Genomic DNA, 18,033 nt, shown 5'->3' with positions numbered 1-18,033 from the left:
GTATTTCTCCCTCTTTGGATACCAATGCAATCATAAGCACAATTCATAGACAGCACTTGTTCTTGGTTGTTTGTGTAGGATGAATGGCAGCTTCCATGTTTTATAGCTGGATGGTTCCCCAAATTCTGTTTCATCCTATATTATTGAAAAATGTATGCAATTTTCTTTTTATTACTAGTATTGTAAACGAAGGATGTATTTTTCATTCTCTTGGAAATAATGATCAGCTATCCTGGTAAACACATCGCATGCAATGCATTCTCATCTCAGAGCGTCACATGCACAATTATTGACTGACATTTACACTTTGGCTTCTTCTGCTGCTGTTCAGGAAGAATTACTGCTCAATCCCATTAATTTGAGGACACATGGGAAGAAATTTGTCACATTCATCAGATTCTACTCATTAAACTAAATCCGTCAGCGGAAATTGCAAATCATTCAGAACCCTGTTCAGTGCCACCTTTCTTTTCAGTTTCTGGCCTGTGTCTACAGTAAACGGAAGTTCTTCTATTCCTTTTTCCTGATCACAGGTGCTCATTAGTTACTTCAGAGTGATGTTCTGTTTCAAAAATTAAAGCATAATTTTTTTTAAACAATGTAATTTCCAGCATTAAAATGGAGTGAGGATGGCTAAAATGGGCTATGAAATGTCCTTGACAAACAAGATTAAGGAAAACTCCAAGGTGTTCTACACATATAGAGCAAAAGGGTAGTTGGGAAAAAGGTAGGTCCACTCAGAGATAAAGGAGGGAATATATGCATGGAGCCAGAGGAAATGGGTGAGGTCCTTAACAAAGGCAGAAGGGCATGGTAGAGTCTAAAGAGGGGTACATGTTGATACTGTAGGACATATCGATATATTAAAGAAAAAGGTGGTGTTGGGTGTTTTGAAAGTGCGAAAATAGAAAAGTCCCCAGAACTGATGGATCTATCCTGAATTCTGAGGGAGGAAATTCCTGGGGCCTTGTAGAAAATCTATGTATCCTCTTTAGTCACAAGAGAGATCCCAGAGGATCGGAGAATAGCCAACGTTGTTCCTTTGTTTAAAAAGGGAAATAGGAATAACCCGGGAAATTACAGGCCAGTGAGCCTTATGTTAGTGGTAAGGAAGTTATGAGAGAAGATTCTTAGGGAGAGGATTTACTCACATTTGGAAATAATATGGACTTCATAGGCAAAGCAGCATGGCTTTGAGGGAGGGAGATTGTGTCTCACAAACATGATTGAGTTTTTTGAGGAATTGACAAAGATGACAAATGGGAGCATGGTGATGGACTTTGACAAGGTCACTCAGGGCAGGCTGATATAGCAAGTGAAGTCACATGGGATCCACAGAGAGCTGGTAACATGCATACACAACTGGCATGGTCATAGAAGATAGAGAGCATCGGTGGGTTTTTTTCTGACTGGAGCTCTGTGACCAGTGGTGTTCTGCAGGGATCAGTGCTGGGGTCCTGTTTGGAGGAGAATGTAGGTGGTCTAATTAGTAAGTTCATGGACAATACAAAGACTGGAGGACCTCCAGATAGCGAAAACTGCTGGATGTTACAACAGGATAGAGATAGGCTGGAGACTTGGATTTCAATGAGATCGGCTCTAATTCCTATAAACACCAGGGAGTAAACTGCAAACCTACCCCAGTTTTCTTCATGAAGACGACCCATTTATCCTTCTTGGGCTGCTTCCAGTGCAAGTCTTTCCCTTTAATTTCTCCCAAATTTTATATAGCAGCAATCTCAATATGCTCTGTATAGTTGTAGCAAAACAGCCCTATCTTTATATTCCATCCCCCAGAAGTAAAAGGCCAGAATTTCCATTTACCTTTCTAACTACTTGCTTTAACTGCACCTGAACATTTTGTTAACATGTAAAAGGATAACCAGATCTCTCTGTAATGCAGCATTCTGAAGTCTCTATTTAAATATTATTCTGCCTCTCCATTCTTCTGGCAAGGGTGAACAACCTCATTTTCCCACATTATACCCCATCTGCCAAAGTACTGCCCATCATTTAACCTAACAGTGTCTCTCTGGAGACTCTCCGTACACCTCTCACAACCTGCATGCCACCTTTGTATCATCGGGAAATTAGGGTACAATACACTTGATTAATTGCTCGTCTCCCCTTCCATAGCGTTAACACACACTTAGCTACTATTGTTTTTAAAATATACACTGACAGTGGGTGACAGAGCTCAGAGGGAACAATACGACAGGGAACAGAGTGGTAGAACGGGTGGGGCTGAAGAAATCTAATGAGGAGATTCGAGGAGTGAACATGGACAGTTCAGGTATGTCACAGGGGCACTGATTGGAAGAAGATGGAGAAATTCAGATGTTGGTGGAGGTGGGGGAGTGGCGGGTTAATTGATAGGGAAATCCTATACAGGTGATGGGAATAGAGGTCAGTTTAGGGGACATGGTGTTGAGTTGGAATGATTAGATTCAACTGATTTATTGTAGTATAGTAAAAAGCTTTGTTTGCGCAGATCATACAGACCATAGGGTGCTTAGAGTGAGGAATGCAGGTTAGACCTGCACAGCAAGTCCTACATTATTTGAAGTTAGACAGCCTGTTGGTGAGTGTGTTCAAGCTTCTGTCCTTGGAACAGTGACCTCCTTATAGGAGGTCTATTAAAACGCATAGAAAAAGTAGATAGCCAACAGCTTTCCTCCCTGGTAGAGAGTCTAAAACAAGACGGTGTAGGTTTAAAAGGTGAGAAGGGAGATACACAAAAGGGTCCAGAGGGCAGCTGCTTCACAGAGGGTGGTAAGTGTCTGGAATAAGCTGCCAGAAATGGCAGTGGAGGCAAGTACAATTTTGTCATTTAAGAAACATTTGGACAGGCACATGGAGGGGTACGTACCAAACACAAGCAAATGGAGCTAGTTTAATTGCGAAAACTGGGCAGCATGAACAAGTTGGGCAGAAGGGCCTGTTTCCATGCTGTAAACCTCTGACTCTATGACACTGGATTGTTGTTTAGGGATTACAGTGGAGGTTTCGTTAGTGGTTCAGGAGTTGCAATCATGCTCTTCTTGGCCCATAAGTAGTGCTAGAAAAACATTTGCTTGTACAACTTCGCAGTCATCACCTCCTTTAGATGCCATGTTTTGCAAGGCCATGGCTGGCTAGTTCCCATTATCTAATGGTACATGAACTAGGAATTTACATTTTTCAGCAAACTCACAGACAATGTGAGGAAGAACATTTTTATATAGCAAAGGGCAATGAATTGGAACACGCTACCAACAAACGTGGTGACAATTAATGTTTCAAAAGGACATTGAACAGGCATCAAGGGAAATACAAATGCAGGGTTAGGAGTAAGCATATCTATCAAGCACCTTTTGGGACATCAATGTGCCCCATTGATGAAAGGGAACGGGTCTAATAATCAAACTATGCAAACACAGGAAACAAACACTTGGTGCTTTGAACTTGATCTGTTCATATTTTAACACAGACAATAACCTGCTGGTTTCTAATGGGATAAAGATTCGCCGTACATGTAAAGGACTTTTACACAGATACATGTCAAACTCCCACACTAATCATGCAGCATGATGCCTAGATCAACATGTTTAGTTTAGAGTGGTGCTGCAAAAGCACAGCAGGCCACTCCTGAGGAAGAGTTCCTGCCTGAAACGTCGATTTTCCTGCTGGTCGGATGCTGCCTGACCTGCTGTGTTTTTCCAGCACCACTCTAATCTTCACTCTAATCTCCAGCATCTGCAGTCCTCACTTCTGCCAATGTGTTTAGTTCCTGAAACGCTCAGCCACTTTACTCCATTACATACAGAAATCAATAATCTCTCAGCGACAGCAGGCAAAGTACATTAATTTCTGTAACTTCAATTCAGCTATTTAAATTCAATGATAGAGAATTCAACTGCAATCTGTTAGCAGCAGCAAATCAATATCATGATAAAAACTCTTGTGTAATTTCCTTCCTTCCTGGTTTTTGGTCAGCAAAATCTTAAAGATTGGTAAAATATTCTTTAGAGTTACTGAGAAGCAAGAAATCTGGATTTGGAACCACAACAGTTCTGATTATAAAAACAAAATATAAAATACATACATATTCTTTAAACTTGTGTGTCTCTATGCAGGGACAAAGAGACCTGGGGATATTTATACACAAAACGTTGAAGACAGAACTGCATTAGAATGGGTGTATGGGATCTGGACTTTATAATTGGAGACAGAACATAAAATGCAGATAAGTTATAGTTTGGTTTCTACTGGAGTACAGTGTCTAAAGTTCAAGTACCACAATACAGGAAGTATATCAAGGCATTGGAGAAGGCATAGAGAAGACTTATGTGAATGGTTCCAAGGATGACAAACTTAGTCACATAGGTAGGTTGGCATCCAAGATTTCTGTTACTCTTGTATTGGATGTGGACGTCTCTGGGTAAAGCCAGCTGTGCTTACTTAAGCTGAATGCCCTTTGAAGAGGCTCAGAGAGCCGACTAAGATTCAGAAACATTGCTGTGGGTTTCAAGACACATGTCAACCAGACCAGGTACTTCCATCTCCTAAAGGGCATTAGTGAACCAGATGGGAATTTACAACAATCAACAATACTTACATGAGAACTAATGGACTAGCTTTCAACTCCAATAAATAATCAAAATCAAATTTCCCTATGTGCCATGGTGGGATTTGAACGGAGGTCCTCAGGATTATTAGGCCTATGACATTACCAACACACAATTACCTCCCACACTTGGAGTGGAAGAGATGGAAAGAGAATTTACTGAAGTGGTTCAAAGTCATGCTGGGTCCAAACAAAGTGGATTGCGGGAAACAGTTCTCATTGGGTGAAAGTTCAAGTACCAGAAGATACTAATTTAAGATGGCTATCAAAAGAACCAACAGCAACATTTTTTTTTATATAAAGCAGGTGGTGGTAAGGAACTGAAATTAAATGTCTCTCATGGTGACAGATTCAATTGCAGCGGTTGAATTACGTGAAGACAAAATATTTTCAAGGCTTTGGGGAACAAACAGGGCAGTGAGACTAGCAAAGTTATTCTTGTCATGGAATCAAAAGACAAACCGCTTTCTTCTGTATATTAATATTCCATTTAGCACTTTCTACTTGACTGTACAGTAAAAGAAATGTCAAATTTCTGGTTGGTGAGAATGCAACAGTTGTTTAAATCCTGCTTGACTGGTTTTGAAATAACTTCCTAACCATTTTTTAAAAATCAAATTAGCAGCAATCTGTTATTTTTGAAGAAAATCTGAAACTTCTCAATACTGCTAACTAATCAAGGGTGGTTACTGGTGAGAAAAAGGGAATCTAAAAATGAAGACATACTGTTTAACATTAAAGTTAAAAATCATTCAAGTTGTTCTGCTGATTACCTCTTGTTGCAACACTTCTTAACAACTTTTTTTTGACAGTTACATCTTAAATTGAGTTATTGCATTGTTATCCTTTTCAAAGACGAACAAGGATCGGTGGAGCCATGGGCTGGAAGCAGCATTTCAAAAACTTTTATTTTTTGAAAAAAAGGCTGACTCCTCTACAGTATACATTTCACATTGTTACCAAAGAATCTCGAGAACAGAGACTCACCAAAAGAATTGTTTGAAATGCAGAAGCCAAAAGTACAGAGAAGAATAGACAAAAGAAGCCCAGAGTGCAACACAAGCAATTCTAACATTGCTATGGAGATGCCAGTGTTGGACTGGGGAGTACAATGTTAAAAATCACAACACCAGGTTATAGTCCAAGATTTAATTGGAAGCACTAGCTTACAGAGCACTGCTCCTTCATCAGATGGTTGTGGAGTATAAGGTTGTAAGACACAGGATTTATAGCAAAAGCTTACAGTGTGATGTCACTGAAATTATACATTGAAAAGACCTGGATTGTTTAAGTCTCTCATCTCTTAGAATTGATATGTTGGTTTCAGTTCTTTCATATGTAAATTGAAGAACGTTTTTAAAAGTTACATTCACAAGTGAATTTTAAGAATAGGTGCCATGTCGGCCCAAACAATGCAGTTAAGGTGTGAGCTGCCCTGTGCGAGACTGTGCCACAACAGGCAGACTGATTCTAATCTAAAAAACGGATTTACAGAATCTTACATGGATTCATGCAGCTTTTGAGCAAATTAAAATGTAATACTCCAAATTAAAATTCACCCCACAAACACGTGTGTGTGTGTGTGTGTGTGTGTGTGTGTGTGTGTGTGTGTGTGTGTGGGGGGGGATGAGGGACTGTGTGGGTGCATTGGTCTCAGTGTGCGTGTAGTGCAGTAGGGTCACCTGTAGTGTGACATGAAGCCAAGGTCCCGGTTGAGGCCATCCCCATGGGTACCGAACTTGGCTATCAGCTTCTGCTCAGCCACTTTGCGTTGTTGCCCGTGTCAAAGTCCATCTTGGAGGATGGTCACCCGAAGGTCCAAGGTTGAATGTCCTGGACCGCTGAAGTGTACTCTGACTGGGAGGGAACACTATATTGATTGTTGTGCAGTGTCCATTCATCCGTTGCTGTAGCCTCTGCTTGGTGTCGCCAATGTACCATGCCTCAGGGCATCCTTGCCTGCAGCGTATGAGATAACAACGTTGGCTGAGTCACATGAGTACCTGCCACGTACATGGTGGGAGGTGTCCCCACGCGTAATGATGGTATCCGTGTCAACACTCTGACATCTTGCAGCATCTACCATGACAAGATTATATGGTGTTGTCCTGAAAACCAGGCAGTTTGCTACGAATAATGATATGTTTGAGGTTTGGTTGTTTAAAAGGTGAGACGTGGAGCAAACAAAGGAGTCACTTTGGAACCCACCAGAGGGCCGCTGCCTTGAACTTGACATGTATGCTCAAACCATCAGGAAATATATAAATGCCAGATTCAGCCATACCCAAAGGGTAGAGCAGAACATCACCCGATCACAATGCAACGCCATCCATGCTCTCAAAATCAATCACAAGATTGTCGTCAAACCAGCAGATAAAAGGAGGAACCATCGTCATTCAGAATAAAACACATTATTGCAAGGAAGTGTACCAACAACCAGAAACACTAGAGGCAACTACCAGCCAATCTGACCAAACACCATACCCGTGAACTAAACACATTGAAGGACTGGATCCAAGTCCTGATCAGAGTTCCCTACGCGCCCTCATCCCACATACTTCTCGCGTAGGGAACTTCTACTGACTCCCGAAGATACACAAAGCCAATAGGATGTCCTATCGTATCAGGCAATGGAACCCTGAGAGAGAACGTCTCTGGCTATTTCAAAGAATCTTGAAACCCATTGTACAGGAGACCCCCAGCTTTTGTCACGACTCTATAGATTTCGTACAGAAGCTCAGCACTCATCAAACTGGGAACATTCCTGGTCACAATGGACGTTTCACCACTCTGCACCAGAATCCCCCACAATGATGGCATTGCAGCAACAGCCTCAGTACTCAACACCAACAACTGCCAATCTCCGAGATGAGTCCTGCAACTCATCTGCTTTATCCTCAACCACAACATTTTCACCTTTGACAACTAGTTCCTCATCCAGACACATGGATCAGCAACGTGGACCAAATCTGCACCCCAATATGCCAACATTTTCGTGCACAGGTTTAAACGAGACTTCACTACGCGGGACCTCCAATCAACACTATACACCAGGTACATTGACAACATTTTCTTCCTCTGGACCCATGGCGAGGAGTTTTTTTTTTATTGAAACAATACAGTGACATCAATGAGTTTCATCCCACCATCAAACTATCTGTCTCATTCTTGGACACATGCATTTCCATCAAGGATGGGTACCCCACTCTACCGCAAATCCATGGATAACCTCATGATGCTACAATTCTCCAGCTACTACTGGAAATATATTAAAACAGCCATCCTCTATGGACAAGTGCTACGCATACACAGCATCTGTTCAGATGGGGAGCAACATGACAGACACCTCGAAGTACTCAGGGATGCCCTCATAAGAATGAGTACAATGCTCAACACATTGACTGCCAGTTCTGACATGCCACAGTGACAAACCCTAACGACCTCCTCAGGAGACAGAGATGAGTTGCTACCGAGAGAGTACCCTTTGTTGTCCAGTACTTTCCAGGGGCCGAAAAACTATGCCATGTTTTTCGCAACTTGCAACACATTATCAATGAGGATGAGCACCTCACCAAGATCTTCTCCACGCCTCCACCTCTCATCTTTAAACCATCACCAAAACTCAAACAGATCATTGTTTGTAGCAAACTGTCCTGCTTTCAGGACACCATACAACCTTGTCACGGTAGACGCTGCAAGACGTGTCAGTGTGTCGACACGGATACCACCATTACACATGCGGACACCTCCCACCATGTACGTGGCAGGTACTCATGTGACTCAGCCAACGTTGTTATCTCATACGCTGCAGGCAAGGATGCCCTGAGGCATGGTACATTGGCGACACCAAGCAGAGGCTACGGCAACAGATGAATGGACAATGCACAACAATCAACATACAAGAGTGTTCCCTCCCAGAGAACATTTCAGCAGTCCAAAACATTTAACCTCAAACCTTCAGGTGACCATCCTCCAAGTCAGACTTCAGGACAGGCAACAACGAAAAGTGCCCATGGGGATGGCCTCAACCAGGACCTTGGATTCATGTCATTATACAGGTGACCCCACTGCACTAAACAGACACAGACTCCTACAGATCCATTCATTCACACAGACCCGTTCTCACACTTCTATCCCTTGACACACTCACATTTTCTCAGACACTCATAACTTACTCCCACCATACAAAAAACTTAAGTTTGTGGGGTGAATTTGTATTTACAGAATTACATTTTATTTTGCTCAAAAACTTCATGAAGCCATGTAAGATTCTGTAAATCTATTTTTTCAAGATTAGAATCAATTTGAACCTTGTGGCACTGAGTCTCACATGGGGCAGCTCACACCTTCAATGCATTATCTGGACTGACATGACACCAATTTTTAAAGTTCACTTGAGAAGGTAACTTTTTAAAAAGTTCTGCAATTTACATATAAAAGAACCGAAACCAACATGTTCATTGTAAAAGATGAGAGACTTAAACAATCCAGGTCTGTTTCAGATATCTAATTTCAGTTACATCACATTGTAAACTTTTGCTATAAATCCTGTGTCTCACAATCTTATACTCCACAACTACCTGACGGAGCAGCACTCTGAAAGCTAGTGCTTCCAAAATAAAGCTGTTGGTCTATAATCTGGTGTTGAGTGATTTTTAAGATTCTAAACATTACAGTAGATCAGCGTGTTTTGTTTATTTTCTCCTAAAGCCACAAACTCACTAAGTTCAGCTGTTAATGTGATTTCAACCTGCTTGTGAAACAACAATGTTGTCTAACACTGACAGGGCTCTATCTTACAAAAAAAATTAACTGGATTTTCTGTTTTCAGATAACGTACACTCATTACTTCCAACTTTCATTTATAATGCAGCGACTGCAACTTTTAGCAGTTTTGTTTCTGAAAGGAAAAGCCCGGTTTGCCATCGATTCAGTTAAAAGTGGTGAAGCTCTGATTTGCTGCTCGTTAGCAATTGTTAAGCTCAGTGGTCCCAGACTCACTTAAAAAGTCATGAGATTGTATTTCAAAAGACTCCAGCCTTGAATTGAGGTTAAAACTGCTTTGAGGTGCAGTACTGAGGGAAATGCTGCACTGTCTATCTTTGAATAGTTTGAAGATTGAGGAACTCTCCCTGTTGTCTGACTAATGTTTGTCCCTCAACATCCTTTAACCAGCAACACATTTTCAGCTGTGATCTCCAGCATCTGCAGACCTCATTTTTTACCCTCAACATCCTTAGACAAGGTTATGCAGGTATAATCACATTGCTGTCTGTGGCAGTGTCCTTTCATCCATTACAGAAGCAACTACATTTCAAACGGCGTTTAACTTGAGTTTAACTTGTCTCGGGACGCCCTGAAGCGTGGTCAATCTCATTCCCCACCCCCTCCCTCCCTCCCCGGGACCTTGCTCGGTTACCTGGCCTGCCTGAGGAGGTTCTCCGCCGAGACCCCAAACATCACGGCCGCCGCTTCAAACCCCACCAACCTTCCAAGTTTTCCCCGGAACCCGCGGGGAACAGGAAAAGGCGCGTACCAGAACAATGAACCTTGTACACCACCCCCTTTGGCGTCCGGCTGGAGAGCAGAGCACCCAAGATCGATTCCGGAACACTCACCCCCCCCCCCCCCCCCAACTAACAACAGCCAACGCTCGAGCACGTTCAGTGGAAGATTAAAGTCGAACGAGGTATTCGCTTTTGATTTTATCTATAGTTTCAAATTTTATGCATTTCAACCTGTTTCGATGCATCTGGTTCTTGAAATAGTCGCAACTCCACCTCTTCAGTTGAGTTGTTTTGCAAATGTTAACTTGTTGACTGAGAGAGAGAGTGAGTTACTGAAAGGTTTCTGCAGCACGAGCACGTTGTATCTATGGACACCAAAGACTCAGACAGTTGGCGCTACCAGAATATTCTCAAAACAGGAAACGTTCTGCAATTACCTTTAATTTGATTAATCCTCTTAATTTCATGGTCTGATCTGACCCTTAAATGGTGCCAAACTAACTTCCATGTCTCAACCCACCAGATTGATCCAACATGCACCTGCTCCCAGCTTCAGTTTTTGGGGCAGTCAATGGTCACCCACGTGCCTTGAGGGTATCCTCGTGCTTTGTGTTCACATTCTGCTACTCCAGAACAAGCTTTGCTTGCCAGCTCATCCAGCAATATAATTCAACCACAGCAAAACTATTCTGACTGTCTTTAAACAGTTTTCCTTCATGCTTCTACAAACCTCCTCAAAATATAAATGGCTTCAGATCCCACATCTGAACACAATTTTCCCACCAGCATTGATATGGGTAATGTCATTTCTGCAGTTTCACACACTCTCTCTCTCTCACACATTCTCACATACACACACACTCACACCACACACATTCTTTTGGTATGGGTAAGGTAATTTCTGTATTAAAACTGAGGTTTAATAAGTAAAGGCTAATTATGAGCAACTAGGCCATATGAGAACATGAACCAGAAGTCACCTCTGTTATGTCAGGAACATGGTAACCTTGGGCAAGATACCAAGGAATGCTTTAGCAGATAAATGCTTTAACCAGCAAAATTGTTAAAAACAATATAACATTTAATTCAGCAAAATTGTTAAAATAATATAACATTTAATTAAAGAATTGGCAAAGAAAAGCGTGAAATGTTTTAACCAATGGAATTGTCATTAATGATTTTGAATGTAAGAAAAATGTATAGCGTGAGATGTTTTAACCAATGGAATTATCACTAATGTTTTTACATGTAAAAATAATGTATAAATATTAGTGCTGTAAAATCTTCTGTTGCGATTCTTCCGAAGCTCCCTTTGGAAGCTGCCCAAACTTGCAAGTTTGAAATAAACATCAATTGCTCATTTGTGTGTCTCGCAGCATTTCGATTTGCCACGGGAAAAGCGGTAGCCGGAGGGGATGAGGGCTGGTGCTGACAGCTTGGAGTTCGCCTCCTAGGACGGGACCTTGTGGACAGTCTCCCTTGAAGTCAAGGGTTAAAGGACAGTCCGCGGTCGGCAGAGTGTGGAGGCAGAACCTGGTTGATCTGAACTATAGCCCTAGTGTAGAATAGTTAGCCGAGTGTCAGGGACTATTCTCCGGAGATTTAGAATACCTAGACAGAATTCACTTATAACAGCATCAACTCTTGCACTCTCAAACTCAAAACACAGGATCCACTCCTGAAACTCGAGTAGTAACCTTACTAAACTTTATCAAACGTAAAATGAAGTTACTTATTCATTTTTAAAGTATGGGTAGTTATCTTCGTAGTTATTGTAAATATATGCCTTAGTACGTAGCATTCAGAAGCATTTAAATGATATATTTGTTTCAGTCACTCATAATACAATGCAACACTTAACTATTAACTAACACAGTGGGTTCTGTAACCCTTGTGGGGATGAACAGACTAGATTACTTACAGTGTGGAAACAGGCCCTTTGGCCCAACAAGTCCACACCGACCCGCCGAAGCACAACCCACCCATTCCCCTACATTTACCCCTTTACATAACACTACGGGCAGTTTAACATGGCCAATTCACCTGGCCTGCACATCTTTGTGACTGTGGGAGGAAACCAGAGCACCCAGAGGAAACCCACGCAGACACGGGGAGAATGTACAAACTCCACACAGTCAGTAGCCTGAGTCGGGAATTGTACCCAGGTCTCTGGCACTGTGAGGCAGCAGTGCTAACCACTGTGCCGCCCACTACAGTGGAAAAGTACTGAGTACATCTGACATGTAAAGATATGCTGATGTAAAAACACAATAGGAATGACTTTTAACAAAGAGCAGTGTGTACTAGCGGCCTTGGTGGCGGTTGGGAGAGCGAGGGAGATAGCGGGGGTATTGCCGGCCTGTGATTGCAGATGCAGGACATGTTGTAATCTGTGGTAAAAAACAAGAACTATTTTTTATTGTATAAAAAACTGGGTCAGGAACAGGAAGGGGTCTTACTTTGTGAACTGACACACTTTATAGTTTGTCAGGGACAGAAAGATCTAGACCCAGAGCTCTGTATACTTTGTCCACTTACTGCTAAAATAAACTAAGAGTGTGAGAGTGAATATCTTCTCCTATTGCTTCACTTAAAGAACACGCAGGACTGGGCTCACACATAGAAAAAAGTAAGTTGGTAGATTGAGCCGAAGCCCAACAATTTTGGTGACCCCAACGTGAAGAAGACAGAGAAGTGACGGAAAAGAGAGAAAAATAGAAACAACGGACAACTGACATCTGATGACAATAACAAGCAGCGCCGCATAAAAAGGTGAGCAGACACCTGTTTATATAGAAGTTCTGCAATTGGAGATACCAAATTGATTGTTGTCATTATAGTGCAAGTGTCCTAGTAATAGTAAGTGGATAAAGTATCGATATAATATGTACGGGTTTAAAGTCCCGTGGGGTTAGAGTCCTCATAAAAGCAACAAGATACGTAAGTGTGAGAAGGTTTAAAGTCCTTTGAGCAGGATCTCATAAAAGCACCGCTCACAAATTTTGGTTTATGATTGATGTGTTGTAAGTTTTAAAATTATATTGGGGAATGTACGGAGGGTGGCAGAAAAGCCAGTGGTGTCTCAGAGACAAAGACGGTGGTGTCTCAGCGGGAGAGAGTCGGCAGTGGAAACCTAACGGTGACAACGAAACTGCTGATAATTCTCACTGAAAGGGTCAGTTGCTCGGGTATACTCCATACAAACTGACTGGCCACCGGATTTGTTTCTGATTGGGTTGGTAGCTCGGTTATATTACATCCAAACCAACTGACTACTGGACGGGAGGATTAAAAAAAACATATAAAATGGAAGGGGAATTCGATAAAGCGTGTGAAGAATATGGAGGATGTTCTTCCAACTTAATCTTGCCCATAAAACATCAGTAGGGTAAAGCCAGAAGTCAGTTAGTCAGTGAGCTCGCAAAGAACAAACGAAAAACAATGATGGAGAAGTATGACAAGATTTGGGAAGAATTACAAAAACAGGGCAAAGTCCCTAAAGATGAGGAGAGGAAGGAATTGTCGCCATTTTTAGGAAAAGCAGAAGAGCAAGCTAAACTAGAAGTAGAAGAGCACAGGAATGGAAAGAAAGGGTCAATATTGGTTAGAAGAAAGTGGACAAAAGAAGGCAAGGAGAAAGAAGAGAGGAGGATTCATCTGCACAACGTCACGTTAGCCTGTGTAGCGGTAGAAACATAAAATATCAGCACCGCCAAATGCCATTAATTTACAGAGGCTCTTAGATGGGGGGTGTTTATCAGCCCTTCACATATACTGACATGAACTGCATCCTGGATAAAATGCCCCAGCTCATGGAGGGAGGTGGGCCCTGGATGATTAAATTTTGCCAATATACACTAGGCCACATGTTAGCTATGGGCGACTGGAGAGCATTAGTGGGTAAACAATTGAGTATGTGGGAAATACAGCAGATTGAAGCGTCTGCGAGGACCACCTTACTACTGACTCGGACCCATTTGCGCACCTGTGTGGGAAGGGCAATAAGGGATAGATTCCTGATGCACTCACAATGAAGGAGAGTGAGGATATGCCTGCCCTTTTGGCTAGATGTAAGGGCACGTGGACAGATACTACGGGGAGCCATCCAGGGTCGGGTCAGCTACAGACTACGTTATTTAGGAATGCCATTATGGCAGGGATGCCTACGGATGTAAAAGAGGCATTGGAGAGTAATCCTGATATCCCAGGTTGTTCTACAGAACAGTGGGAAAAACACTTAACGCACCACATGAAGCATTACAGGACAAAACAGGATGAAGATAAACAGAGCAACAAGTCAGCTCAAGTGCAGTTGCTGAAGGTACAGCTCGATGAGGCTAGAAGGAAGGCTAATGAAACAAAGAAGGCCTCCCAAAAGACGACTCACCAATGGCAGAAGGGCAGTGGGCAGATATATACTGGGGACTCCTTGAACCCAAAAACAGGCAGAACAACGGCATGCAGTCTTTATACAACCAATGGCGACCCTGGGTTCAGATGCTGCATCCCTATGCGCCTCCTGCAGATCCCCTTCATGTTACCCTATATTAATGATAGAGATGATAATGAAATCTATCAGCATGCATTCTATCAACACCTAGAAGGGACTCAATGGGATATTTCCTCCAGTTGCATTCTGCTAGGGAAAGAAGGTGTGGCAGGTGTTGTTGAACTAACTGCAGAACAGTTGGAATGGTATGAGATGTCTGAAGAAGCTATACCTCATGTCACATTGGCTGTGCATGCTAAACATCAGGCCAAGGATCTGGGACCTATGTCCAAACGTTTGATGGCGCTAACTGATTGGGTTTGGACTCAGTTACCTGGTTCACAATATTCACCATCAGAGGAAACTTATAGACTTATGCACAGGACAACTGACAAGGTACTCCTGGAACATTGCCATGAAACCTTTCAATCTGCCTGAGAGAAAAAAACAGACCATCCACAGGCTGCAGCAATGCTTGATACTCTACCAGATACCTGGTCAGCAAGTTCAACAGATGTTGGTTACTGTAAACACGTCACACCAATCACATTCGATTTAATAGACCACACTCCGATTTGGCAGAGACAATACTCACACAAACCAGAGGCTGAAGCCAACATTGCTGACACAGTTGAAGGATTGGTAGCAGCAGGAGTGCTAGAACCCTCCCAGTCGGCCAGGAACACTCTTATCTTACCTGTAGAGAAGCAGAATACAGGTAAATATAGGATGGCGCATGATCTTAGACGGATCAATAGTGTCGTTTCTACTCCAATAGTTCCAGTCCCAAACCCCTACACTGCAATGTCTGTGCTGACCCCTGACCATAAGTGGTTCTCGTGCATTGATCTGGCCAACGCGTTCTTCTGTTTGCGCCAGCTGATCATTTGAGGGACATTTTTTCGTTCACCTACAAAGGCCGACAACTTCGTTATACAAGGGTCCCTCAAGGGTTCATTTTGTCGCCTGGGGTATTTAATCAGGTACTGAAACAGCAGCTGAAGGATCTGACGCTCCCAAAGGGGGTGGTATTGATCCAGTATGTGGATGACATTCTTTTGGCGGCACCCGACCATGTTTCTTGTTTGGCAGCCACAAAGTCACTGCTGCTTCTCCTGTATAACATTGGTTTCAAAGTTTCACGGGCTAAACTGCAATGCTGCAGATGAATGGTGTCTTTTCTGGGTAGAGTTATTTCCGCTAAGGGAACAGGTGTGTCTCCGTCCCATAGATCCTCCATTCTGCATCATACCAAACCAGTCACTGTAAAAGACATGCTCTCATTTCTTGGGTTGGCAGGATACAGCAGACAATTCGTTGCATCATATGGGGAGCTCCCTTTCCCTCAAAGGGCCATGATAAATGAGCAAGGCATGAGAAATTTGTCAGCCCATTTGCAGTGGACACAGAGGCATACAAAATTTTCATATCTCTTAAACAGGCCCTAACGCGGGCTGCTGATTTAGCGGTCCTGGATTACAAAGAGCCATTTTTCCGAAAAATTACACACAATAAATGGTGTTCTTTTTCAGAAAAAAGGGGGAGGCAGGTAGGTGCTGATGTAAGTGTTACCCTTGGCCCAATAGAGGACAGACACCATGTACAAGACATGTAGCAGGGATAGCAAAGATTCTCCAAAAGGTAGCACATATAGTCATGGGACATTCACTAACAGTACTGACGACACATAGTATAGTGGCCTATGTGAACTCAACAGCCTTTACAATGATGTCATTGTGGCAAACCAGGTTAGAGAAAATCCTGAATGCACCACATATAATTTTTACACACGAAGGAATTAATATGGCTGATAACATGGGAGAAGGAGAGCCACATATGTGAGAGGAAAGGACACAGAGAGACGCCAAAGTTAGGGCAGATTTACAGGCAATTCCATTAGTAGACCCAGAAGAAGTGCTGTTCACAGATGGTTGCTGTTACAGACATCCAACTGAAGGACTTAAAGCAGCCTATGCAGTGGTGCAACAGATAAGTGAGGGATTTGAGGAAGTGTTGACAGGAAAAATGACCGGCAAGGAATCAGCCCAGTTGGAATGATTAGTCAGGTTTAGAATGGTCAGAGGGAAAAAGAGTAAATATCTACACCGACTCTGCATATGTGGCAGGGGCTATACAGGTAGAACTCAGTCAATGGATCAGAGCAGGATTCTTAACAGCATCAAAAACCCCAATTAAACATGAAAAAGAGGTGAGAAGATTAGCGGTGGCCCTAATGAAACCTGCAGAAGTGGCGGTGATCAAGTGTAGAGGACATGACAAAACTGATACAATAGTAGCTAAGGGCAATCAGGAAGCAGACTTAGCAGCAAAGAAAGCAGCAGGATATGCACCCCAGTACATAATGATGTAAACAGAGAGAACAGTTATGACCTGCTGCCCGCCTGCGATGCAAATGTGTTAATAACAGAGCAGCAGAAAGCCTCTCCTCATGAACTGACAGTATGGAGAGAGAGGCCATAGAGTCAGAAGGAATTTGGAGGTCACCGGACGGTAGACCAGTGCTACCCCCAGGTTTGATAGCCTCCATGCTCCAGGAAGCTCATAGGTTGACACACTGTGGAAAGACGCAGATGCAGAGGTATCTGACACATTGGTGGCCTCCGTTCTTGCCGGCAATGGTTGAAAATTACATCAGGGAATGTAAAACGTGTACAGAATACAATGTAAAAGCAACAGTGAAACCACACGAGGGAAAATTCCCTCTCCCAAGAATGCCAGGTCAGGAAATAGTGATTGACTACACTGACATGATAGAGAGTGTAAACGGATACAGTTACCTTTTGGTAGCAGTGGATGCATTCACTGGTTGGCCAGAAGCGATACCTGCGAAAAAGGAAGATGCAAAAACAGTGATCAAATTCTTGATAAACCAATACATTTCAATGCATGGGTTTCCAAAGAGAGTCAGGTCAGATAATGGCACACATTTCAAGAACAAAGACCTGCAAGAAGTTGAAGCAGCTTTAGGACTGAAACATGCGTTTGGAACAGTGTACCATCCTCAGCCACAGGGAAAAGTGGAAAGGATGAATCAGTCCATAAAGGAAAAATAGGAAAAGTGTGTGCACAAAGTTAAGTTGGGTGGATGCCCTACCTTTAGCTTTAATGTCCATTAGAAGCTCAGTAAACTCTTATCACAGGGTTCACCCCATACGAGCTCACAACAGGGCATCAGTTCCCGGGACCAGGAGCTGGAATACAGATGTTAGAGGGAGGAAGAGCCTCTCTAAGGTACAAACCTTACTATGACCAACTAACAGCTTTGGTGTCAGCCTTCTCCAAACAGGTTGGATCGGAAAAGGGGATCTACAGAGTCAGGCGCCATCTACCACAGACTGGGTCCTGTTGAAGGTGATCAAACGGAAATAGTCGGAGCCAAGGTGGACAGGACCTTATAAGGTGGTGGAGAG

The 18,033-nt window shown here is 42.8% G+C and overlaps 1 protein-coding gene across 2 annotated transcripts in view; it reads right to left on the bottom strand.

The window, feature by feature from the left end:
• ap5z1 (adaptor related protein complex 5 subunit zeta 1) overlaps positions 1-10,109 on the bottom strand; it is a 58,351-nt gene extending 48,242 nt beyond the window's left edge. For both annotated transcript variants that reach the window (XM_060840334.1, XM_060840333.1), the window contains exon 1: positions 10,026-10,109. In XM_060840334.1, coding sequence (XP_060696317.1) covers positions 10,026-10,066 — 41 coding nt within the window. In that variant the 5' untranslated portion in view covers positions 10,067-10,109. The remainder of the gene's footprint in view (positions 1-10,025) is intronic.
• Positions 10,110-18,033: the final 7,924 nt, after the last annotated feature.

This window comes from Hemiscyllium ocellatum, chromosome 20 (assembly GCF_020745735.1).
Source record: "Hemiscyllium ocellatum isolate sHemOce1 chromosome 20, sHemOce1.pat.X.cur, whole genome shotgun sequence".
NCBI lineage: Eukaryota > Metazoa > Chordata > Chondrichthyes > Orectolobiformes > Hemiscylliidae > Hemiscyllium > Hemiscyllium ocellatum.
The sequence above is the reverse complement of the archived record's forward strand: the minus strand, read 5'-3'. Positions and strand labels throughout refer to the sequence as shown.